The sequence below is a fragment of the Pristiophorus japonicus genome, chromosome 1 (genome assembly GCF_044704955.1).
Source record: "Pristiophorus japonicus isolate sPriJap1 chromosome 1, sPriJap1.hap1, whole genome shotgun sequence".
Classification (NCBI taxonomy): Eukaryota; Metazoa; Chordata; class Chondrichthyes; family Pristiophoridae; genus Pristiophorus; species Pristiophorus japonicus.
Genome location: NC_091977.1, coordinates 186205791 through 186232778, shown reverse-complemented (window position 1 = coordinate 186232778; position 26988 = coordinate 186205791). Strand labels below are relative to the sequence as shown.

The following is a 26988-nucleotide window of genomic DNA, read 5'->3' as shown; positions in this document are numbered from 1 at the left end:
GCTGAGCGTTACTTTCCCCATGTGCTTAACGCCGAGAAAAAATATTACCGTCCGCCCACTGTTTTGGGGCAGAATCAGCAGAACGGGCGATTTTCAACGCCCATATTATCACCCAGCGTTACTTTCCTCACGGAATTAACGCCGAGATTCAATAATAACACCCGGCGACTGTTTTTAGTGGTAAGGAACAGATTTACCCAAACTAGCGGCCATGGAGATCGCCCACCGACAATTTCACCACCTCCCACACATATCGTCCAGAATAGTAGAACTAACCGGGACGGACGCCAGCGGTGTGGCTGGCAGTTGGCGAGAGGCGGGAGCAACGTCGGAGCAGCCTATAAAAGGCCCAGCGGGTGTTCCACAGGCAGCGGCAGTTGGCGAGAGGCGGGAGCAACGTCGGAGCGGCCTATAAAAGGCCCAGCGGGTGTTCCACAGGCAGCGGCAGTTGGCGAGAGGCGGGAGCAGTGTTGGAGCGGCCTATAAAAGGCCCAGCGGGTGTTCCACAGGCAGCGGCAGTTGGCGAGAGGCGGGAGCAGTGTCGGAGCAGCCTATAAAAGGTGTACTGCTGCAGCTACAGCAGGGAGAGAAGGCAAAAAAGAAGTAGAAAGGAATCAAAAGGTGATGTCACAGCCAAGGGGGTAAGTGATTGGCTGGTGATTGGTGAGTAGCTTTTCTTTTTCTTTTTTATATCAGTAAGTAAACTGTAACATTGTTGTGCCAATTTAAGGATATCTAAGGGTTAAGGCATGGCAGGAGAGCTCGGTCACGTGTTATGCTCCTCCTGTACCATGTGGGAACTCAGGGACACTTCCGGTGTCCCTGACGACTCCGTGTGTGAGAAGTGTATCCGCCTCCATCTCCTGACGGACCGCGTTGCGGAACTGGAGCTGAGGGTGGATTCACTCTGGAGCATCCACGATGCTGAGAATGACATAAGTGGCACGTGTAGCGAGTTGGTCTTACCGCATGAGAAGGATCCACAGCCAGCTAAGGAATGGAAGACCAGCAGGAAGAGTAGTACAAAGAAGGTAGTGCAGGGGTCCCATCTGGTCATCCCCCTGCAAAACAGATACACTGCTTTGAGTGCTGTTGAGGGAGATGACTCATCAGGGGAGAGCAGCAGCAGCCAAGTTCATGGCACTGTGGCTGGCTCTGTTGCACAGGAGGGCAGGAAAAAGAGTGGGAGAGCGATAGTGATAGGGGATTCAATCATAAGGGGAATAGATAGGTGTTTCTGCGGCCGCAACCGAGACTCCAGGATGGTATGTTGCTTCCCTGGTGCAAGAGTGAAGGATGTCTCCGAGCGAGTGCAGGACATTCTAAAAAGGGAGAGAGAACAGCCAGTTGTCGTGGTGCACATTGGTACCAACGACATAGGTTAAAAAAAGGGATGAGGTCCTACGAGACGAATTTGAGGAGCAAGGAGCTAAATTAAAAATTAGGACCTCAAAAGTAGTAATCTCGGGATTGCTACCAGTGCCATGTGCTAGTCAGAGTAGGAACCGCAGGATAGCACAGATGAATATGTGGCTTGAGCAGTGGTGCAGCAGGGAGGGATTCAAATTCGTGGGGCATTGGAACAGGTTCTGGGGGAGGTGGGACCAGTACAAACTGGACGGTCTGCACTTGGGCAGGACCGGAACCAATGTCCTCGGGGGAGTGTTTGCTAGTGCTGTTGGGGAGGAGTTAAACTAATATGGCAGGGGGATGGGAACCAATACAGGGAGACAGAGGGAAACAAAAAGGAGACAAAAACAAAAGGCAGAAAAGAGATGAGTAAAAGTGGAGGGCAGAGAAACCAAAGGCAAGAAACAAAAAGGGCCACTGAATATAAAAGGGCTGCAGGAGGGGTCAAAACTAAAAATCATGGTTTAAAAACTAGGATGAAAACACTCTACCTAAATACACGCAGCATTCGAAATAAAGTAAATGAGTTGACGGCACAAATCATTACAAATGGGTATGATTTGGTGGCCATTACAGAAACATGGTTGCATGGTGGCCAAGACTGGGAATTAAACATACAGGGGTATCTGACGATTCAGAAAGATAGGCAAGAAGGGAAAGGAGGTGGGGTAGCTCTGTTAATAAAAGATGATATCAGGGCAGTTGTGAGGGATGAACAAAATGTTGAATCATTGTGGGTGGAGATTAGAGATAGTAAGGGGAAAAAGTCACTGGTCGGCGTAGTTTATAGGCCCCCAAATAATAATTTCACGGTGGGGCGGGCAATAATCAAGGGAATAATGGAGGCATGTGAAAAAGAAACGGCAGTAGTCATGGGGGATTTTAACCTACATATCGATTGGTCAAATCAAATCGCACGGGGTAACCTGGAGGAGGAATTCATAGAATGCATACGGGATTGTTTCTTAGAACAGTATGTAACAGAACCTACAAGGGAGCAAGCCACCTTAGATCTGGTCCTGTGTAATGAGACAGGAAAAATAAACGATCTCCTAGTAAAAGGTCCCCTCGGAATGAGTGATCACAGTATGGTTGAATTTGTAATACAGATTGAGGATGAGGAAGTTGTGTCAGAAACGAGCGTACTATGCTTAAACAAAGGGGACTACAGTGGGATGAGGGCAGAGTTGGCTAAAGTAGACTGGAAACAAGGACTAAACGGTGGCACAATTGAGGAACAGTGGAGGACTTTTAAGGAGCTCTTTCACAGTGCGCAACAAAAATATATTCCAGTGAAAAAGAAGGGCGGCAAGAGAAGGGATAACCAGCCGTGGATAACCAAGGAAATAAAGGAAAGTATCAAATCAAAGACTAATGCGTATAAGGTGGCCAAGGTTAGTGGGAAACTAGAGGATTGGGAAAATTTTAAGCAACAGCAAAGAATGACTAAAAAAGCAATAAAGAAAGGGAAGATAGATTACGAAGATAAACTTGCGCAAAACATAAAAACAGATAGTAAAAGCTTTTACAGATATATAAAACCGAAAAGAGTGACTAAAGTAAATGTTGGTCTCTTAGAAGATGAAAAGGGGGATTTAGAAACATAGAAACATAGAAAATAGGTGCAGGAGTAGGCCATTCGGCCTTTCTAGCCTGCACCGCCATTCAATGAGTTCATGGCTGAACATGCAACTTCAGTACCCCATTCCTGCTTTCTCACCATACCCCTTGATTCCCCTAGTAGTAAGGACTTCATCTAACTCCTTTTTGAATATATTCAGTGAACTGGCCTCAACAACTTTCTGTGGTAGAGAATTCCACAGGTTCACCACTCTCTGGGTGAAGAAATTCCTCCTCATCTCGGTCCTAAATGGCTTCCCCCTTATCCTTAGACTGTGTCCCCTGGTTCTGGACTTCCCCAACATTGGGAACATTCTTCCTGCATCTAACCTGTCTAACCCCATCAGAATTTTAAACGTTTCTATGAGGTCCCCTCTCATTCTTCTGAACTCCAGTGAATACAAGCCCAGTTGATCCAGTCTTTCTTGATAGGTCAGTCCCGCCATCCCGGGAATCAGTCTGGTGAACCTTTGCTGCACTCCCTCAATAGCAAGAATGTCCTTCCTCAGGTTAGGAGACCAAAACTGTACACAATACTCCAGGTGTGGCCTCATCAAGGCCCTGTACAACTGTAGCAACACCTCCCTGCCCCTGTACTCAAATCCCCTCGCTATGAAGGCCAACATGCCATTTGCTTTCTTAACCGCCTGCTGTACCTGCATGCCAACCTTCAATGACTGATGTACCATGACACCCAGGTCTCTTTGCACCTCCCCTTTTCCTAATCTGTCACCATTCAGATAATAGTCTGCTTCTCTGTTTTTACCACCAAAGTGGATAACCTCACATTTATCCACATTATACTTCATCTGCCATGCATTTGCCCACTCACCTGACCTATCCAAGTCACTCTGCAGCCTCATAGCATCCTCCTCGCAGCTCACACTGCCACCCAACTTAGTGTCATCCGCAAATTTGGAGATACTACATTTAATCCCCTCATCTAAATCATTAATGTACAATGTAAACAGCTGGGGCCCCAGCACAGAACCTTGCGCTACCCCACTAGTCACTGCCTGCCATTCTGAAAAGTCCTCATTTACTCCTACTCTTTGCTTCCTGTCTGACAACCAGTTCTCAATCCATGTCAGCACACTACCCCCAATCCCATGTGCTTTAACTTTGCACATTAATCTCTTGTGTGGGACCTTGTCGAAAGCCTTCTGAAAGTCCAAATATACCACATCAACTGGTTCTCCCTTGTCCACTCGACTGGAAACATCCTCAAAAAATTCCAGAAGATTTGTCAAGCATGATTTCCCTTTCACAAATCCATGCTGACTTGGACCTATCATATCACCTCTTTCCAAATGCACTGCTATGACATCCTTAATAATTGATTCCATCATTTTACCCACTACCGATGTCAGGCTGACCGGTCTATAATTCCCTGTTTTCTCTCCCTCCTTTTTTAAAAAGTGGGGTTACATTGGCTACCCTCCACTCCATAGGAACTGATCCAGAGTCAATGGAATGTTGGAAAATGACTGTCAATGCATCCACTATTTCCAAGGCCATCTTCCTTAAGTACTCTGGGATGCAGTCCATCAGGCCCTGGGGATTTATCGGCCTTCAATCCCATCAGTTTCCCCAATACAATTTCCCGACTAATAAGGATTTCCCTCAGTTCCTCCTCCTTACTCGACCCTCCGACCCCTTTTATATCCGGAAGGTTGTTTGTGTCCTCCTCAGTGAATACTGAACCAAAGTACTTGTTCAATTGGTCCGCCATTTCTTTGTTCCCCGTTATGACTTCCCCTGATTCTGACTGCAGGGGACCTACGTTTGTCTTTACTAACCTTTTTCTCTTTACATATCTATAGAAACTTTTGCAATCCGTCTTAATGTTCCCTGCAAGCTTCTTCTCGTATTCCATTTTCCCTGCCCTAATTAAACCCTTTGTCCTCCTCTGTTGAGTTCTAAATTTCTCCCAGTCCCCGGGTTCGCTGCTATTTCTGGCCAATTTGTATGCCACTTCCTTGGCTTTAATGCTATCCCTGATTTCCCTTGATAGCCACGGTTGAGCCACCTTCCCTTTTTTATTTTTACGCCAGACAGGAATGTACAATTGTTGTAGTTCATCCATGCGGTCTCTAAATGTCTGCCATTGCCCATCCACAGTCGACCCCTTTAGTATCATTCGCCAACCTATCCTAGCCAATTCACGCCTCATACCTTCAAAGTTACCCTTCTTTAAGTTCTGGACCATGGTCTCTGAATTAACTGTTTCATTCTCCATCCTAATGCAGAATTCCACCATATTATGGTCACTCTTCCCCAAGGGGCCTCGCACAACGAGATTGCTAATTAATCCTCTCTCATTACACAACACCCAGTCTAAGATGGCCTCCCCCCTAGTTGGTTCCTCGACATATCAGTCTAAAAAACCATCCCTTATGCACTCCAGGAAATCCTCCTCCACCGTATTGCTTCCAGTTTGGTTAACCCAATCGATGTGCATATTAAAGTCACCCATTATAACTGCTGCACCTTTATTGCACGCACCCCTAATTTCATGTTTGATGCCCTCCCCAACATCACTACTACTGTTTGGAGGTCTGTACACAACTCCGATGGGAACTTAATAATGGGAAATGTGGAAATGGCTAAGACCTTAAACAATTATTTTGCTTCCGTCTTCACAGTGGAAGACACAAAAACCATGCCAAAATTTGCAGGCCACAGGAATGTGGGAAGGGAGGACCTTGAGACAATCACTATCACTAGGGGGGTAGTGCTGGACAGGCTAATGGGACTGAAGGTAGACAAGTCCCCTGATCCTGATGAAATGCATCCCAGGATATTAAAAGAGATGGTGGAAGTTATAGCAGATGCATTCGTTATAATCTACCAAAATTCTTTGGACTCTGGGGAGGTACCATCAGATTGGAAAGCAGCTAATGTAACGCCTCTGTTTAAAAAAGTGGGCAGGCAAAAGGCAGGTAACTATAGGCCGGTTAGTTTAACATCTGTAATGGGGAAAATGCTTGAAACTATCATTAAGGAAGAAATAGCGGGACATCTAGATAGGAATAGTGAAATCAAACAGATGCAGCATGGATTCATGAAGGGGAAATCATGTTTAACTAACTTACTGGAATTCTTTGAGGATATAACGAGCATGGTGGATAGAGGTGCACCGATGGATGTGGTGTATTAGGATTTCCAAAAGACATTCGATAAGGTGCCCACACAAAAGGTTACTGCAGAAGATAGGGGTACGCAGAGTCAGAGGAAATATATTAGCACGGATAGATAATTGGCTGGCGAACAGAAAGCAGAGAGTCGGGATAAATGGGTCCTTTTCGGGTTGGAAATCAGTGGTTAGTGATGTGCCACAGGGATCATTGCTGGGACCACAACTGTTTACAATATACATAGATGACCTGGAAGAGGGGACAGAGTGTAGTGCAACAAAATTTGCAGATGACACTAAGATTAGTGGAAAGCGGGTTGTGTAGAGGACTCAGAGAGGCTGCAAAGAGATTTAGATAGGTTAAGTGAATGGGCGAAGGTTTGGCAGATGGAATACAATGTCGGAAAGTGTGAGGTCATCCACCTTGGGGGAAAAAAAACAGTAAAAGGGAATATTATTTGAATGGGGAGAAATTACAACATGCTGTGGTGCAGAGGGACCTGGGGGTCCTTGTGCATGAATCCCAAAAGGTTAGTTTGCAGGTGCAGCAGGTAATCTGGAAGGCGAATGGAATGTTGGCCTTCATTGCCAGAGGGATGGAGTACAAAAGCAGGGAGGTCTTGCTGCAACTGTATAAGGTATTGGTAAGGCCGCACCTGGAGTACTGCATGCAGTTTTGGTCACCTTACTTAAGGAAGGATATACTAGCTTTGGAAGGGGTACAGAGACGATTCACTGGGCTGATTCCGGAGATGAGCGGGTTACCTTATGATGATAGATTGAGTAGACTGGGTCTTTACTCGTTGGAGTTCAGAAGGATGAGGGGTGATCTTATAGAAACATTTAAAATCATGAAAGGGATAGACAAGATAGAGGCAGAGAGGTTGTTTCCACTGGTAGGGGAGACGAGAACTAGGGGGCACAGCCTCAAAATACGGAGGAGCCAATTTAAAACCGAGTTGAGAAAGAATTTCTTCTCCCAGAGGGTTGTGAATCTGTGGAATTCTCTGCCCAAGGAAGCAGTTGAGGCTAGCTCATTGAATGTATTCAAGTCACAGATAGATAGATTTTTAACCAATAAGGGAATTAAGGGTTACGGGGAGAGGGCGGGTAAGTGGTGCTGAGACCACGGCCAGATCAGCCATGATCTTATTGAATGGCGGAGCAGGCTTGAGGGGCTAGATGGCCTACTCCTGTTCCTAATTCTTATGTTCTTATCTTGTTATTTGTTGAATCCCACTTTTAAGTGAGGAGCTGATATCTGAAAGATTTGCCTGAAAGAGCGCTGATGTGAGTGACAACACTGACACACTGCTGTGTGTGTGCAGCTCAGACATCAATGCTGCCCATCACCTTGGTGCCAGTAAAAGTTTACATTGATTGATGTTAAATTGTATTTAACCCTTTCATGGTAAGGAATCACCAGTGTGTAACAGTCCAGCTATCTGAGACAATGCGCAACAAGGTTATGTTCAGTAACAAAAGTTTAATACCAACATTGGTCTGAAATCATAAGTATCACAGCCAACAACACCCAACCCCTGCCCACATCCCACTTTTTCCACCATTGACATAAATCACATGTCACCATGTCCAGCAACACAGAATACAAAGGCAAAGCAGGAGCGTGGTCCCCAGCCCCCGTACATTGCAACAAATTGCATACACTCAGATGGAGATAGAACACAGCCATCACCTGCGCACATGCATCTCACTTTCCTCCCCCCGTCTCTTTCTTCTCCCCACCTATATCCCTTCCCCTTCTCACTCCACAGCGCCTAGCCGAAGAGCTCCTCGGGCGGAGCCTCATTGCGGGGGATAAAGGCAGATGCGTTGGTTGGACGAGTACGGGAGCGGGGGGTGCTGAGGGGGCAACATTCTCTGATGCAGAAGCAGGATCATGGTCCTTGCTCTCATGTGTTGTTCGCAGTGGTGGTGCGGAACCTTGGAGTGGAGTGCCGCGCTCGGGGACCACTGGGAGGGCTGTGGTAGCAGTGTTCCTGGCTATCGCATCCAGGGACTCCGCCATGCGCGGAATGTACTTGGACATGGTGGTCAGCTGTCGGGATATGCCCCCCAAAGCCTCGATGAGCTGGTCACCAATGTCTACAGTCCTCCTGAACCATCTCTCTGCTGTCATGTCGCGCTCCTGCCGCGTCCACAAAACCTCCGCGGGGTCGGCGCCGTCCTGGGGACAAATGGGGTGCCCTGTGGAGAGGTGCTTGTGGCCGGCACCTCCAGAGTGGAGGCTGGAGTGACCGGTGGGCCACTAGATGGCTTTGGGGTGGAATGGGTTCTGGAGCGTGGCAATGCAGGTTCTTCGATATCCGCATTCTCATCCATCGAGAACAGACCCAGCGGATTGACGGTGACAATCGGAGCTCCTCAGCACCAGATGTAGTAGGATCGTCCGCCGACTCCTGCCCCACGCCCCCACTTTCTGGCCTCTGTGGTCTTGCCTGGAGTCACGCTGCTGGCTGAGCTGCAAGACACAAATGAGGTTGTTGGAGGAGAAGGGGGTGCTAGGGTAACAAGGTGACTCCAGCGCTACACACAGCATATGCACGACAAAAGCACCACTGCTCTCAAAATCATCACAGACATCACATTTCATGACCATCAACACATTGTGCATTGCAATGATTTTCATTCGGCCAGCATTATTTCTATGACACTTTTAGAAATCATCTATCATATATGATTGTTCGGATATGAGTTGGTGTGGCATCTATTGACTTTACATCACGCAGTGGTGTAAGCTTTACTCATGTGGCATCACTTCAGTGCCTGCAGATGCGTCCTTGGCTGTCCGGGGGTGCTTCCCCACGAGTGCGAGCATTTGCTCTTCCATGTCAGTGATGTCACTGGGGACTGGTGGCACCCCCCAACCAATCGCCTCTGCACAGACCGCATCGTCAATAGCTTCTTCTGTAAAAGGTAACAGGACGACATGGCATGAGATCATTGCGTGATATCATTGCTAGGTACTGTCACAGACACTGATACAACACATAACCGACAGATGTAATCATGATTATTAGGATTGTTATCATTCTTTACCTAAAGACATACACCGTAACCTCAGATGTTGAGTAAAACATTCCCGGTAAAAGTGCAAGACCTCACACCTGCTGTTAGTCACTCATGACTATTACAAATCAAATTATATAAATACATAAGTACATGTAAATCAATGTAATACTTACTCTTACGGATCCCACAAGGTCGTTCCGTCGTTTGCGGCATTGGTCGCCCTCACGCATCTCGTTGGTCGCCGACGAGACCACCTCTGCTATCTTGGTCCATATCTTCTGTTAGGCCTTTGGGGTGGGCTTCCCATGCACTCGCTGTGTCAAATCATCCCTGCGTGACGATCTCCTGCAGGAGGGAGGCATTTGCCTCGTCCGAGAACCTCCTGGCTCTTGCGGCCTCCAATGTGCTCCTCTCCCAGCTCACTGCTTTCTCCAGCGTCAGTCTCCACAGCGAGCTGTGATGCCTCCTCCTCTCCCTCAATTATGGGAAAATTCGGCCAAATATGTGGCTGGTAACAGCTACTTTTTGTTTGCCTACTTGCTGTGAAGCACTAAAGTCTCCCTCCTTCCTCCCAAAGCAGCCACACCACACCCAGACACGCCTTCAGTCCCTCTGAGCTCCCTCTATGTTTCCTCTTTTGCGCATGTCATGGTGACCCTTGACCTCCAGAATCGCGGAAATCGAGCGTTGCCATGCCGTTGCGAAGGATGGGCACACTTTACGGCAGAAGGTCAGAAAAATTTAACGCTACCGCCCATTTGATATCGCTCACGGTAACGCACATTTTCAAAAATGTAAACGAGGTGTTTTGAGAATGAGCGAGAAGCCGGCGATCGGAAAACCCTTTTTTACCGCCCACGCTGGAAATAACGCCCATTTTTGGGCGATAAGCTCAAAAGTGGAGGTTCAAGCCCATAGTAACTGCGATAAGTAGTAAAGAGCTATAAGGATACATCTGCTTTTGCACTGCTGGTGTACAGCAGGAGCGTGTATCAGTGAACGACAAACCCCGAGCCTGTGACTCACCATTCATTCATTTTAATGGCTGGAAATTCATGGACTAGCTGTGTGTGATTTCCTGCTGTGCTCTTTGGGTACGCCCCAGAACGCTAAAGCAGAAAATTTACGTTGTATTCTGTTAACTATGTCCTAAATACCTTTCACACGGTAGCTCCACTTCACAAGATTTATCTCCTTCCTCGTGAAGGCATATTTACTTCTAATGCAGCATGGTTCCCTGCATCTCTGGCAGTCATTTCAACACTTCAACCAACTGTCTATTCTTTACGTGTTCCGCCTCAGCAGAGTGTTGGCAGGTTATTCAAATGTGGAGGGCATTACAGTTGAGTTGGTCATGTAATCATTTGACATTTATGCAGTTGTGATTACTGGATATTGATCAAGAGTAGGAACTGTGATTTTTTTTTTGGGGGGGGGTTCTTTTACTGTTTGTACTCTGGACAATTTCATTGTTAAGCATTAGCTCCATACGTCTCACAGAGTGTTTCCACATGCTGACATATTTCAGTAAAATATCGTAGTGTACCCAGGATAACAGAGAACCCCTTTTCTTTTTTAGATTACTTCAGCTGCTAGTCCTAGCCCATGTCTCCATGACTTCAAAATTAGCATAATAACACATATATTGGACCCTATATTTGGCGTTAACAGCCAAACAATTGCAGCTGAATTCCAGAGATGAGGTGCGAGTGTGACATCAAGGAGCCATAGTAAAATTGAAGTCAGGGGGAATCAGGGGGAAAACTCTCCACTGGCTGGAGTCATACCTGGCATAAAGGAAGATGGATGTGGTTGTTGAAGGTCAATCATCACAGTCCCTTCGCAACTCTTTAGATAATGAAGCAGTCCATGCCCACATGTAACAAGACCTGGACGACATTCAGGCTTGGGCTGATAAATGGCAAGTAACATTCGCGCCACACAAGTGCCTGGCAATGACTATCTCCAACAAGCAAGAGTCTAACCACCGCCCCGAATCTCCCACCATCAACATCCTGGGGGTCACCATTGAACAGAAACTTAACTGGACCAGCCACATAAATGCTGTGGCAACAGGAGCAAGTCAGAGGCTGGGTATTCTGTGGCGAGTATCTCTCCTCCTTACACCCCAAAGCCTTTCCACCATCTACAAGGCACAAGTCAGGAGTGTGATGGAATATTCTCCCCTTGCCTGGTTGAATGCAGCTCCAACAACACTCAAGTAGCTCAATACCATCCTGGTCAAAGCAGCCCACTTGATTGCCACCCCATCCATCACCTTAAACATTCACTCGCTGCACCAGCGGCGCACTGTGGCTGCAGTGTGTACCATCTACAAGATGCACTGGGAGTACCTTCACCACATGGACTGCAGCCGTTCAAGAAGGCGGCTCGCCACCACCTTCTCAAGGGCAATTAGGAATGGGCAATAAATGCTGGCCTTGCCAGCGAAGCTCACATCTCATTGAACGAATAAAAAAAAATAAATAGAAATAGAAGAAGCAAATTTTAGCAATAATTAAGCATTTCTACATTAATTGTTAACTCCTTGTATAGTAGAAAATAAAAAGTAGTTTGCAACTTTGTACCAAAACTATGTTATAAACACCTTTTTATATATTGATTCTTTGGTCACTTCCTCACTGTAATGTATGCACCTGTGAGTGCTCACAGGTTTGTAGAGTTGTTGAGTTGGGAGTGGCTTAGCCAGTCACATGATGTTCACAAGACGTCACAAGCTCCCCACTGGAGTGGAACTAAACTACAGAACCAGTGGGAACCTGTTCAACCTTCGCCGTCTCCAGGCCAGATCCAAGACCACCCCAACCTCTGTCGTCGAGCTACAGTACGCGGACGACGCCTGCGTCTGCGTACATACAGAGGCTGCACTTCAGGACATAGTCGACGTATTTACTGAGGCGTATGAACGCATGGGCCTTACGCTAAACATCCGTAAGACAAAGGTGCTCCACCAGCCTATCCTCACCGCACAGCACTGTCCCCTAGTCATCGAGCTCCACGGCACAGCCCTGGACACTATGGACCACATCCTATATCTCGGGAGCCTCCAATCAACAAGAGCAGGCATCGACGACGAGATCCAACACCACCTTCAAGTGCGCCAGTGCAGCCTTTGGCCACCTGAGGAAAAGAGTGTTTGAAGACCAGGCCCTCAAAACTGCCACCAAGCTCATGGTCTACAGGGCTGTAGTAATACCTGTCCTCCTGTATGGCTCAGAGACATGGACCATGTACAGTACACACCTCAAGTTGCTGGAGAAATATCACCAACGATGTATCCGCAAGATCCTACAAATCCCCTGGGAGGACAGATGCACTAATATCAGCGTCCTCATTCAGGCTAACATCCCCAGCATTGAAGCACTGACCATACTCGATCAACTCCGCTGGGCAGGCCACATAGTCCGCATGCCAGACACGAGACTCCCAAAGCAAGTGCTCTACTCGGAGCTCCCTCATGACAAAGGTGGGCAGCGGAAACGCTACAAGGACACCCTCAAAGCCTCCCTGATAAAGTGCGACATCCCCACTGACACCTGGGAGTCCCTGGTCCAAGACGGCACTAAGTGGAGGAAGTGCATCTGAGAGGGCGCTAAGCACCTTGAGTCTCAATGCCGAGAGCATGCAGAAATCAAGCGCAGACAGCGGAAATAGCGTGTGGCAAACCAGTCCCACCCACCCGTTCCCTCAACGACTATCTGTCCCACCCGTGACAGAGTCTGTAGCTCTCGTATTGGACTGTTGAGCCATCAAAGAACTCACTTCAGGAGTGAAAGCAAGTCTTCCTCGATTCCGAGGGACTGCCTATGATGATGATGTTGGCAAGGCTCAATAAAACCCCAGCCAGTTGGGTTCAGGGGATCCACGATGAAGAAGGTGGTTGTGAGCCTGGTGGATGAACTGGTGATGTGTAGTGTGACTGTTAAACCTTTTGGTAATATACCAACTAGTTCTTAATAGCAATGTGTTGCTATGAATTCTTAAGCAAAGATCCCATGAAGCAAATACATTACACTCACCAACTATGGAAGTTGTCTTGTGTTATCTAAGTTTCTTCTGACATTGCCCTTAGCCTATCTTTAAAGACTCCAGATCAAATTCATTGAAAAAGGCTTGCTGAGAAATGCCTCCGAAAGAAGGTTTGCGAATTGAAAGAATTATCTATTAAGATCAAAAAGCCTGAATTGGTTCCGTGCCTGATTCTCCGATTGGCTCTCATTAGATGCAAAGTCTTGGGGATACAATTTCCTATCAGCCCGCCAGCGCCTGATTGCCGCCCAAAAGACCGCTAATTTTCTCAACATTATCGCGGCGAAAAATTCCCCCCAAAAAAGAAAAAAATCCTGTAGTGTATGGAGAAAGAGTCAGACTGAACACTGTGAGCTCAAAGTAAAGTGTGACCTTAGTCTTTTATTGCAACCTTAAATACCTGTGCTCCTAAGGGATTATGGGATCCCTTGGGATTCCAGGGGATGAGCCCTCTGGTGGCTGTACAGAGTAAATACAAGTTTACATATATAACAACACTCCCGCCCCCCCACCCCCCCCCCACCACCCCCCAAAATCAATAGTGTAACCATTTACAATGTGAGTCGATCTGGGGCCCTTCTTACCCTGGTTGATCATCTTGGTGTGAAAGCTGGTGTTGTTGAATCATTTGTTGGGCCCTCACTGGGCTGCTGTGCAGCTGACTTTGCTGGGCTGCCTGGTGTGTTGGGCCCTGCTGGGCTGCTGTGGATGATGGGTTCTGCTTCGTGGTCAACCGTGGTGCCAGTTGCCACTAGTGTGTATGTTGAGGGATCAAAAAAGGTAGGGTCCAAGGTGGGTTGCTCAGGATAGTCCGTGAATCTGAGTTTGATTTGGTCCAAGTGTTTCCGGTGAATGAGTCCATTTGAAAGTTTGACCCAAAACAACCTGCTCTCCTCTTTGGCCATGACAGTGCCGGGAAGCCACTTGGGACCTTGTCCATAATTTAATACAAATACAGGATCATTGATTTCAATCTCGCGTGACACATTTGCGCTATCATGGTATGTACTTTGTTGAAGCCGCCTGCTCTCTACCTGTTCATGTAGATCAGGGTGAACTAACGAGAGCCTTGTGTTAAGTGCTCTTTTCATGAGCAGTTCAGCAGGTGGGATCCCAGTGAGTGAGTGGGGTCTCGTGCGGTAGCTAAGCAGGACTCGGGATAGGCGAGTCTGCAGTGAGCCTTCAGTTACCCTCTTCAAGCTTTGCTTGATGGTTTGCACTGCTTTCTCTGCCTGACCATTGGACGCTGGTTTAAACGGGGCAGATGTGACATGTTTGATCCTGTTACGGGTCATGAATTCTTTGAACTCAGCACTAGTAAAACATGGCCCATTGTCGCTCACCAGGACATCGGGTAGGCCGTTTGTGGAAAACATGGCCTGCAGGCTTTCAGTAGTGGCAGTGGACGTGCTAGCCAATATTATCTCACATTCAATCCACTTGGAGTACGCGTCTACAACCACAAGGAACATTTTACCCAAGAAGGGGCCTGCATAGTCGACGTGTACCCTAGACCACGGTTTGGAGGGCCAAGACCATAAACGTAGTGGCGCCTCCCTGGGCACATTGCTTAACTGCGAGCGTGTATTACATCTGTGAACGCAGGACTTTAAGTCCACATCGATACCAGCCCACCACACGTGGGATCTGGCTATCGCTTTCATCATTACAATGTCTGGGTGGGTACTGTGGAGGTCATTGATGAAGGTGCAACAGGGATAGATTCAAATTCCTGGGACATTGGAACCGGTTCTGGGGGAGGTGGGATCAGTACAAACCGGACGGTCTGCACCTGGGCAGGACCGGAACCAATGTCCTAGGGGGAGTGTTTGCTAGTGCTGTTGGGGAGGATTTAAACTGATATGGCAGGGAGATGGGAGCCAATGCAGGGAGACAGAGGGAAACAAAAAGGAGGCAAAAGCAAAAGACAGAAAGGAGATTAGGAAAAGTGGAGGGTAGAGAAACCCAAGGCAAAGAACAAAAAGGGCCACTGTACAGCAAAATTCTAAAAGGACAAAGGGTGTTAAAAGAACAAGCCTGAAGGCTTTGTGTCTTAATGCAAGGAGTATCCGCAATAAAGTGGATGAATTAACTGTGCAAATAGATGTTAACAAATATGATGTGATTGGGATTACGGAGACGTGGCTCCAGGATGATCAGGGCTGGGAACTCAACATCCAGGGGTATTCAACATTCAGGAAAGATAGAATAAAAGGAAAAGGAGGTGGGGTAGCATTGCTGGTTAAGAAGCAAATTAAGGCAATAGTTCGGAAGGACATTAGCTTGGATGATGTGGAATCTATATGGGTAGAGCTGCAGAATACCAAAGGACAAAAAACGTTAGTGGGAGTTGTGTACAGACCTCCAAACAGTAGTAGTGATGTTGGGGAGGGCATCAAACATGAAATTAGGGGTGCGTGCAATAAAGGTGCAGCAGTTATAATGGGTGACTTTAATATGCACATCGATTGGGTTAACCAAACTGGAAGCAATACGGTAGAGGAGGATTTCCTGGAGTGCATAAGGGATGGTTTTTTAGACCAATATGTCGAGGAACCAACTAGGGGGGAGGCCATCTGAGACTGGGTGTTGTGTAATGAGAGAGGATTAATTAGCAATCTCGTTGTGCGAGGCCCCTTGGGGAAGAGTGACCATAATATGGTGGAATTCTGCATTAGGATGGAGAATGAAATAGTTAATTCAGAGACCATGGTCCAGAACTTAAAGAAGGGTAACTTTGAAGGTATGAGGCGTGAATTGGCTAGGATAGATTGGCGAATGATACTGAAGGGGTTGACTGTGGATGGGCAATGGCAGACATTTAGAGACCGCATGGATGAACTACAACAATTGTACATTCCTGTCTGTCGTAAAAATAAAAAAGGGAAGGTGGCTCAACCGTGGCTATCAAGGGAAATCAGGGATAGCATTAAAGCCAAGGAAGTGGCATACAAATTGGCCAGAAATAGCAGCGAACCCGGGGACTGGGAGAAATTTAGAACTCAGCAGAGGAGGACAAAGGGTTTGATTAGGGCAGGGAAAATGGAGTACGAGAAGAAACTTGCAGGGAACATTAAGATGGATTGCAAAAGTTTCTATAGATATGTAAAGAGAAAAAGGTTAGTAAAGACAAACGTAGGTCCCCTGCAGTCAGAATCAGGGGAAGTCATAACGGGGAACAAAGAAATGGCGGACCAATTGAACAAGTACTTTGGTTCGGTATTCACTGAGGAGGACACAAACAACCTTCCGGATATAAAAGGGGTCGGAGGGTCTAGTAAGGAGGAGGAACTGAGGGAAATCCTTATTAGTCGGGAAATTGTGTTGGGGAAATTGATGGGATTGAAGGCCGATAAATCCCCAGGGCCTGATGGACTGCATCCCAGAGTACTTAAGGAGGTGGCCTTGGAAATAGTGGATGCATTGACAGTCATTTTCCAACATTCCATTGACTCTGGATCAGTTCCTATGGAGTGGAGGGTAGCCAATGTAACCCCACTTTTTAAAAAAGGAGGGAGAGAGAAAACAGGGAATTACAGACCGGTCAGCCTGACATCGGTAGTGGGTAAAATGATGGAATCAATTATTAAGGATGTCATAGCAGTGCATTTGGAAAGAGATAATATGATAGGTCCAAGTCAGCATGGATTTGTGAAAGGGAAATCATGCTTGACAAATCTTCTGGAATTTTTTGAGGATGTTTCCAGTCGAGTGGACAAGGGAGAACCAGTTGATGTGGTATATTTGGACTTTCAGAAGGCTTTCGACAAGGTCCCACACAAGAGATTAATGTGCAAAGTTAAAGCACATGGGATTGGGGGTAGTGTGCTGACATGGATTGAGAACTGGTTGTCAGACAGGAAGCAAAGAGTAGGAGTAAATGGGGACTTTTCAGAATGGCAGGCAGTGACTAGTGGGGTACCGCAAGGTTCTGTGCTGGGGCCCCAGCTGTTTACGCTGTACATTAATGATTTAGACGAGGGGATTAAATGTAGTATCTCCAAATTTGCGGATGACACTAAGTTGGGTGGCAGTGTGAGCTGCAAGGAGGATTCTATGAGGCTGCAGAGCGACTTGGATAGGTTAGGTGAGTGGGCAAATGCATGGCAGATGAAGTATAATGTGGATAAATGTGAGGTTATCCACTTTGGTGGTAAAAACAGAGAGACAGACTATTATCTGAATGGTGACAGATTAGGAAAAGGGGAGGTGCAAAGAGACCTGGGTGTCATGGTACATCAGTCATTGAAGGTTGGCATGCAGGTACAGCAGGCGGTTAAGAAAGCAAATGGCATGTTGGCCTTCATAGCGAGGGGATTTGAGTACTGGGGCAGGGAGGTGTTGCTACAGTTGTACAGGGCCTTGGTGAGGCCACACCTGGAGTATTGTGTACAGTTTTGGTCTCCTAACCTGAGGAAGGACATTCTTGCTATTGAGGGAGTGCAGCAAAGGTTCACCAGACTGATTCCCGGGATGGCGGGACTGACCTATCAAGAAAGACTGGATCAACTGGGCTTGTATTCACTGGAGTTCAGAAGAATGAGAGGGGACCTCATAGAAACGTTTAAAATTCTGACGGGGTTAGACAGGTTAGATGCAGGAAGAATGTTCCCAATGTTGGGGAAGTCCAGAACCAGGGGACATAGTCTAAGGATAAGGGGGAAGCCATTTAGGACCGAGATGAGGAGGAATTTCTTCACCCAGAGAGTGGTGAACCTGTGGAATTCTCTACCACAGAAAGTTGTTGAGGCCAATTCACTAAATATATTCAAAAAGGAGTTAGATGAAGTCCTTACTACTAGGGGAATCAAGGGGTATGGTGAGAAAGCAGGAATGGGGTACTGAAGTTGCATGTTCAGCCATGAACTCATTGAATGGCGGTGCAGGCTAGAAGGGCCGAATGGCCTACTCCTGCACCTATTTTCTATGTTTCTATGTTTCTATGTGTCTCTGTCCTTCTTGGGGACCACTACTCGATTGCCCCACAGAAGGCAGTCTGCCTGTACAGACATTTCATCTTTGCGCCGCTGGAACGGCTTTATCTCTTCCTACATTTCCACTGGGACACTGGACCAGCTCCTGTGAAGCACACAGCTTTTGACTAGAGGTAATAAGGGGTCCTGCCTTGTCCAGGTCTTGATCTGCCGGGCAGTGACGGGTGATTGCTCACTCTCAAATGCTTCCATAACCATGGCTAGATCTGCGGGCTGTGCCATTTCCACCCCCGTAGTGGGCAATGGCACCCTACTGAGAGTATCGGCGCAGTTTTCTGTGCCTGGCCTGTGGTGGATGGCGTAGTTGTATGCGGACAACGTGAGCGTTCATCTCTGGATGCGGGCTGATGCATTGGTATTTATGCCTTTACTCTCGGAGAAGAGGGCTATAAGTGGCTTATGGTCAGTTTCCAATTCGAATTTTAGCCCAAACAGGTATTGATGCATTTTCTTTACCCCATAGACACACGCTAACTCTTCTTTCTCAATCCTGCTGTAGGCTCTCTCAGCCTTCGACAGACTCCTGGATGCATAAGCAACCGGTTGCAGTTTCCCGAAATCATTCGCTTGTTGCAATACACATCCGATGCCATATGACGACGCAGTACATGCTAGTACCATGGATCATATAACACAAGCAATTTGTTTGAGCATAACAATTTTCTCGCTTTAACAAAGGCATTTTCTTGGCTTTTTCCCCAAACCCATTCGTCCCCTTTTCGTAGTAAGATATGCAGTGGTTCTAATGGAAAGCTGAGACCCGGTAAGAAGTTACCAAAGTTTTTCAGGAGTCCCAGAAACGACCGCAGCTCCGTCACATTCTGTGGTCTCGGTGCATTCTCGATTGCCTCCATCTTCAGGATGGTGAGCCTGATGCCGTCCGCCGCAATCCTCCTTCCCAGGAACTCCACTTCAGGCCCGAGGAAAACACACTTCGAGCGTTTTAACCTGAGCCCCACACGGTTGAGTCGAATAAGAACCTCCTCCAGGTTCTGCAGATTCTCAACTGTGTTCCGACCTGTGACCAAGATGTCGTCCTGGAAGACCACGGTGTGCGGGACCGACTTCAGTAAGTTTTCCATTTTTGTCTGGAATATCGCTGCCGCTGATCGGATTCCAAACGGGCACCTGTTATAAACAAAAAGACCGTTGTGCGTGTTGATGCAGGTCTTCGATGATTCCTCCAGTTCCTGTGTCATGTAGGCTGAAGTCAGATCCAGCTTCGTGAATGTCGTACGATTTCTCCATGGATTTTGCTGGAGCAAGCAGATTTTTCATGAGGCCATACGTTGGTGTCCCGCAGACGGTGAGGAGAATCGCCCTTCGTTTGGCAGCGTTCTCTTCTCCATCCAGCTCATTAGCTATGAAGTATTGGTCGAGTCGCTCCACAGATGTTTCCCAATCATCTCCCTCCGAGAATTTCTCCAGGATGCCCAAAGTTCTCAGCATCTTTGGGTTCGCTATCTGTATCTCGTCCCCAGTTGTAGTGTGTGGAGAAAGAGTCGGACTGAACACTGTGAGCTCAAAGTAAAGTGTGACCGTAGTCTTTTATTGCAGGTCTCCAGAGTGCCTCTCCAACCTGTGACGCCTACTTAAATACCTGTGCTCCCAAGGGATTATGGGATCCCTTGGGACTCCAGGGGATGAGCCCTCTGGTGGCTGTACAGAGTAAATACAAGTTTACATATATAACAAATCTGCCCAGTGAAAAAAATGGCCGCTGTACCCCGATTCTCGGCGAAAAAGTGGAATCTTGGGCCGATTGGGCGGTTCTTAAAGAAAAAGGGCAATAATTTTAAATTTACTCAAAATTTACACCGAGGCAGTGGGTTGGGCCTAGGAGGAGAAAAACACAAAAAATATTTTTTTTAAAGGTAAAATAAAAAATCATAATAACGTTCTCGGGACCCTTTTCACTTAAATCACTACAAGAACATTTTAAAATAATTATTAAAAAAAACAATGACTTACCTTTTTCTTGCAGGGCTACTCACCTACCGCCCAGCTCCGCTGATTCTCGTGGTCGTTTTTTTTAATACTTACCTACGGGTCACCGCTGAGCCAACTATCACGCCGTGGTGATCTGTGGACGGTGCACACCGCCGGTCCGCTTCCCAATCTACTTTGAAACCGCCGGCGGAATTCAGCTGAGAAATTTCTCACCAACACAATTCTCGCCCAAAACAGCGAATACCGCCGAGAAACCAGGCGGTGAACCATTGGAAATTCTAGCCCTTGGAATTTTCTCCCCGATATATATTTCACAGTACAAACGTAATTTTTTTATTTTAAGGAAAAAGCCAATCCTTTCCACAGAACAATCTTTGGGAGCTATGGAAAAGATATATATGCGTGAAATATCAGAGGTTGTGATATATTGAAGTGTTGTAGTTGAGTTACTCCTTTAAATTGTGCATAGAGATAAATCTTTTTTACTTTATATGAGGATATTTTTCTTTCCAGGAGGCATTTTTCTTTGTAATCGGTCTCTGCTTTTCATCTACTTGGCGTCACACCTTGTAGCTGAAAGGACTGTCATTCCTGACAATTTTCTCTGATTTTATCTCCTCAATGCTGCCACAATTTCTGTTAAGCTCCTCCATATCTGATGCAGTCTATGTCAGGAACTGAACAGAGCATGACTTGTACCTATGTATGTCCATGCTCTTTCGCACTGAAAATTAGTACATCAACGTTCGGTCCACAGTAATCAACTTTAATGGGCTATAATGTAGAGAGACTATCATTACTTTGCACAATAAGAAGCAAAATTATTCACATATATTATCACCATCATTGATGTTAACACGTAATGATGTTCTGCTTTTTTTTGATTAGTTGCCTGCGGTCAGCCTCCTATTGTGAAAAATGCTAGAACATTTGGAAAGATGAAGCCTCGATATGAAATAAATTCACTGGTCAGGTACCACTGCAGTGATGGCTTTATCCAACGCCACTTTCCAATCATTAAGTGTCGAACCAATGGATACTGGGATAAGCCAAAAGTTGCCTGCTTAACACGTAAGTTTTGCCAATATTTTGCAAAAGAAGCAGAAAAGGAAACGTCAAAAAGGGTTGTCTATGTGGTGTTTGAAATATTTGCACATACACGTGGGCTTTTTCCAGAAAAGATGATTTATCAGACTATCCTTGACTTTCTGGAGCAGTGTAAGCATTTTATAGAGATCAAATGCCAGATTTTTTCTTTATCTTTATCAATTCTTCTCTGTTATAACGCCATGACATTGTCACACTATTCTTCAGTGAGGTGTTCTTGGGTGTAACTTGTCCATGGTAGTACAGGTTGTACCTCTCCAGTCCGGCACCCTTGGGACCTGACCGCTGCGGACCAGAGAATTTTCTGGACCACGGGATGTCACGCCGACCCTAGACTTACCGGGTCCTGATGACAGCGCTCGGGCTCCTGAACGCCTCTGCCACGCTCCAGCTGCCAATCTCGAGCCTCGTTCCCTCTCCGTACCGACCCGACCTAGGAGGAAACACTGGAGGAGGAGTAGCCAGCCCCAGGACACAGCGCGCCGACCCGACCGAGGAAGAAACACCGGAGGCAATGGGGAGAGGAGGAGCAGCCAGTCCCAGGACACAGCGCGTCGACCCGACCGAGGAAGAAACACCGGAAGCAATGGGGAGAGGAGGAGCAGCCAGTCCCAGGACACAGCGCGTCGACCCGACCGAGGAAGAAACACCGGAAGCAATGGGGAGAGGAGGAGCAGCCAGTCCCAGGACACAGCGCGTCGACCCGACCGAGGAAGAAACACCGGAAGCAATGGGGAGAGGAGGAGCAGCCAGTCCCAGGACACAGCGCGTCGACCCGACCGAGGAAGAAACACCGGAAGCAATGGGGAGAGGAGGAGCAGCCAGTCTCAGGACACAGCGCACTGATCCGACCGAGGAGGGAATACCGGAGGCAATGGGGAGAGGAGGAGCAGCCAGCCCCAGGACACAGCTTGGGACGCCACCCCCGCCGGGAATGATGCCGGACCAGGAATGTTTCCAGACTAAAGAGTCCCAGACTGGAGAGGTAGTTAGTTCTGCTTTGTGATTAGTTGACAGTAGATATGTTTTCTCACAGCATACAGCTAGATTGTCCTTCTCCATGGACATCAAACTCTTCTTATCCCAGAGGTCCTACGTTGAGCAACCAGGTCAAAACTGGCCAATTCATACAGTAACCAATGTCATATTTGCGATTTGGGATTGGGCCATTAAAATGGCAATTCATTATTGTAGCAAAAGAGATACTATGCCACATTGAGAGATAAAATTTGCAATATTCAAACATCTGAAGCTTCTAGTTTCCTGAGATTGTTAAATCTCTTTCTGTTGTTGTCAATTAGTTCACAAAAGATGTTTTTTCTGAGTTGGCAGTAAAGAAACTATGGCCTAACAGAATGTCGATTTTTCAAACCACATACTTATTACTCAGGGCTGATGAAAGAAGAGCTCAGCTACATTGACCTGCATTTTCCTTTCATCGTGCTCATTTTAATCCTTGAAGTATAATTTGTAGCTGACTGCAAATGTTGGTTTGGAAACTTAACAGTGAAGTTTTGTACGGTTGAATGATTCTCGCTGCAGGGCTTCCAAATTTTGACATGAATAATCTGTCCTCAGTTAAACACATAAGATGACAATTACAAAAATAATTAAACAATACTATTGTATTTAATTATTTACATAAGTGTAACTAAAGTATTGTGGTAGGTTAAAATGTTCAAACAACAAATATTTTTTTGAAAATTTTCTCTGTAGCATTGATAAAAGTTAGTTGAAATATTACAATAAAGGTCTCTAAATATGTAGTTTATTATCATTTGCTTTTGACTAAAGTGACTTAGTTAAAACTAAGAAATACAAGAAAACTGTATAGTATTAAGTATTTAACGATAGCACTGTAGCATGCCTAAGAAGTTGTAGATTTCACTAGTAGAGATTTAAAAAACTGTAAAATATTAGTAATTTGAAATAAAACCCAAAATTTTGGAAATACATATCAGATCTGGCAGCATCTATAAAGAGAAATGATGGGTTAACTTTATGGGTGTAGGCCCTCTGACTTCAAAAAATTTCTAGTTTTATTATAGATTTCATTAACTTGCTCTCACTTTCTTCTCTTGAAAGCTCACAAGCTATTTGATGTACAGAATCCAACATGTACTATGCCATTTCTGTCACCTCCAGGGCTAAACCATTACACATCCTTTGCAATTTATTCTGGGAAAGTTAACCTCATTGAAGCCACAGCCACCAGTTTGTTGGGGCTTTAAAGTTTTTGCAATAATTCTAGCTCCTAAATAAAATTTATATTATTTTTCCAGGCCACAAATTACTGGACATTTATGTAGTATGTCTGTAGTTTTGAAGCTAAAGAACCTAAGTGTGTCACACGCCTATCCTCCTTGCCAGAAGGCACTTCACCAATAATAGTCCTTGTGGAAAAAATGTAACATGACAAATTGAATTCTCAGCCATGCAGCAAAACATGTTCAAAATGCGCGACAAAATATTTTGTTAGGAATAACCTATTAAAACTAACAATTTTAGAAATTACTGTTTTACTGTTAAATACATCCCACAGATCTCCAGCCCAACAAATGGCCACTTTCTTTTTAAGACTGATTTATAATTAGATTTTTCTTCCAATGGAAAGATCTATTTTATAAGGCTTGAAAAGAGCATAGCTAAAAATTATCAGTAGGAAAGCTGCAGTCCTATGTTCTTCTCCCGAAGGTGCTGATTCATGCTGGGATATGGTTCCATGGCCACCAATCCCCTATGGTACCTTCCCCTAGTAGGCATTCTTTGTAAATAGTGAGTGGCAACTATGGGTAGCATCACAGCAAAGCTCAATCCTATCTGAGTCCAATGCACATTTTCTAGCAGGAGTCACTGGATAGTGATCGGACGTAGAAATTTGGCTGATTATCCCTTGCTCAGAGGCACTGAGCCCGATTGGAGCATCCCAACTACTGTACAGGCACGTAGCGTTTGGCCTGTATGGCTCAGTACCGCAACAGGTGGTGTGTTTACTCTCGTAAGGCATGGGCAGAGTTGACTCTTAAGGATTTTAATCCCAGCTGTTGAGATGCATGGAAATGCTTTTCGGCCTTTCTGCCTACATGTGATTTTATTTTTGTAATGTATATTAATTTTCTATTTTCTTTCATGCTTGATAGCTTCCACATATCAACGAAACTTCCCAAGGTATATTCATGGATTGTATCGAACAGGAATGAAAAGTTCACAAGACCACGTCAGGCACCGTCACCGCTGGATCAGGAGATTGCGTTCCGGGCACTGACCACACCACTGAATGGTGGGAAACTGTTCCTTGCAATTAGAGCCAAATCTGTTCCAAACAGTGCCTGTACTTACAAATTGGGGTGGGGATATTGTGTAAAAAACAAAACATGTGGGGAGAGGTCAAACAGCAGTGTCTTCAAATGTGATAACTAAAAGGATTGCAAAACATTCTTTTCAAAATGATTTGAATAAGTTCAACTAAAAATAAACTGCCGCCGTGTTCATTCCATGGTTCAAGTACTGCAGCAGACATTTTACAGTTAGACAATTCTCATGCCATTCAGTAATATTGTCTTGCAAATATTGGGCAAACTGTTTATTTATATGTGCATAAACTGCACGTCTGTTTGCAGGATTATTTTAACCTTTTAAAGTCTACTAGAGCATTTTTGCACCTTTTCTCCATCTTTTGATGTCATTAGAGTTTTCCATTTTTTACAGCATATGCAAGTAGTTATATACCTTTCAGCAATTTCTGCAAATCGCCATTGGTCATACTTTTTCACAATGCCAAGCTAATTTTGAACTATATTGTTAAAATTAAAAAATACATTTCACTATTTATTGCATTCATTTCAGCGATATGGTAAACTGATCAGTTGTGCTTTCAGTGCCCCAGTGGATATTTTAACTTGCCACATTTTACATTGTTGTAAGTACCTGTATGGAGGGAAGTGAAGGTGTTGCTCGAGCACCATTTTGATTGCTGCTCCAGATGCACTATTCTGATCTCTATAGTAAGCAGTTGTAGGTGAGCAAAGAATGGAAAAGGTTATGGTGCATTAATGTGAGTGAAAACTATTTTTGAAGAGCCTGGATGGTTAATTGTCTGATTCCAAAACATTCAACAACTCTCTTCCTCAATCAATCTTTCACTTCTACAGCTACAAGACTCCTGTGTATTGTAATTCTAAGGATGCAAGGTGGGATCAAGCCCAGAGACTGCATTGTGAAGCTGCTCTTTAACTCACCTGGATACAAGCAATCAGAATAGCAAGTGCAAAAAGGACGCTACATGGCCTTTCCAAAAGCCAATTGGTTCTTTCTGAGGTCAAAGTGCTAATATATTAACTTTTTCAGATATGACAGCTTTTGCAGCCCTCACTAACCACACTACAATATGGAGCTGCCTTTTTCTAAGGGTGAATATAACCCTACTTTTTTTTGTAAAAAAAAATAAAAACAAAAAATAAATTAATTTTTGTATATATAACCATCTTAGTGCATTTTTTTAAATAAATGTTTATGTCTGAATGTGGCAGCTGTATAGCATATGTTGATGACGTATGGCCATTTAGTTTAATTCTTGGGATTTTATTCATTTGCTTTAAAAGAACGGGATAGAGAAGAATTGAACTATATATTTTTGTAACATTTCTGCTGTTAACCCTTGGGCATCTGTATAAAGCACACAGGCGGTTACAATTTGCACTGTGGGAAAAGATCCAAGTACTTCAATTTGACTTAAATTTCAAGGCAATATATTTTATATTCTCAAGATCTAGTTTTCATTCAAGTCTGTGGATATAGGTGGTAAGATTGCATAGAAACCATTTACAAATTATAATGAGAGGAGCCAAATATCATTGATTTAAATTCAATTATGAAGAGATTTGTGGGGGATAAAAGTCAATGAAATAATCTGTAAATCCAAGGGTTAACGTGTGATAAGAGCAAAAACAATGTCCGAAAATTAAACCTGGTCTGGTCAGCAGCACATTTTTCATTGCAGTAAATTCATTTCTAAAAAGAAAATATGCTGGTTGCTTCACCCATTTCTGTCTTCTCTTTCTTTTTATAAACAGCAACAAAAATCACTCTATGATTTTTTTCTTTACAATGCACATAGAACAATACTGTATTTATATTTTAACTTGTATAGAGTATAATGTGAACGTTTGGGTTTTTGTGAATGAAATACTGAAAAACTTTTGTTACTTTTTTACATGCTGTGGTTTACCAAAGAAACCAAAAACAAATCTTGATCATGCTGTTTCTATTTTCATGCATTAGTCCTACTGATAGAACTGACTTGAAGAGCATTATTAAAAAGACTGAAGCCTCTGGCGATACTGCAGTTTGGGGACACGGTGGAGCTCATTTATTTTCTTATATATTTATGTCCTAATCTACTTCAGGGTTGCCAACCCTCTAGGATTTTCCGGGAGTCTCCGGGAATGAAAGATTAATCTCAACTCGTCTGGGTATGAATTATACTCTCTGATCTTTCAGATCTTTGAGCTGAACATCAGATACCATTCCTTCGCTGTGAGCAACCTTGGGAGAAAAACAAGAGAATTTAAAAAAAAATCTTTTTTCATTTTCTTTGAACATTGACTCGCCATAAAAATATTGGAGATGGAAAACAGGCTGTTTGACAGTCAAGAATCCTCCAATCGGGTAATGAAGAATCAATCATTT

General features: G+C 45.1%; 1 protein-coding gene across 4 annotated transcripts in view; it reads left to right on the top strand.

The window, feature by feature from the left end:
• The window catches only part of LOC139267315 (versican core protein-like), a 270388-nt gene extending 243750 nt beyond the window's left edge, over positions 1 to 26638 (top strand). For 3 of the 4 annotated variants that reach the window (XM_070885431.1, XM_070885450.1, XM_070885439.1), the window contains 2 exons: positions 21082 to 21264; positions 24441 to 26638. In XM_070885431.1, coding sequence (XP_070741532.1) covers positions 21082 to 21264; positions 24441 to 24565 — 308 coding nt within the window. In that variant the 3' untranslated portion in view covers positions 24566 to 26638. The remainder of the gene's footprint in view (positions 1 to 21081; positions 21265 to 24440) is intronic. The other variant, XM_070885459.1, reaches the window with a different exon arrangement.
• The last annotated feature ends 350 nt before the right edge of the window (positions 26639 to 26988 follow it).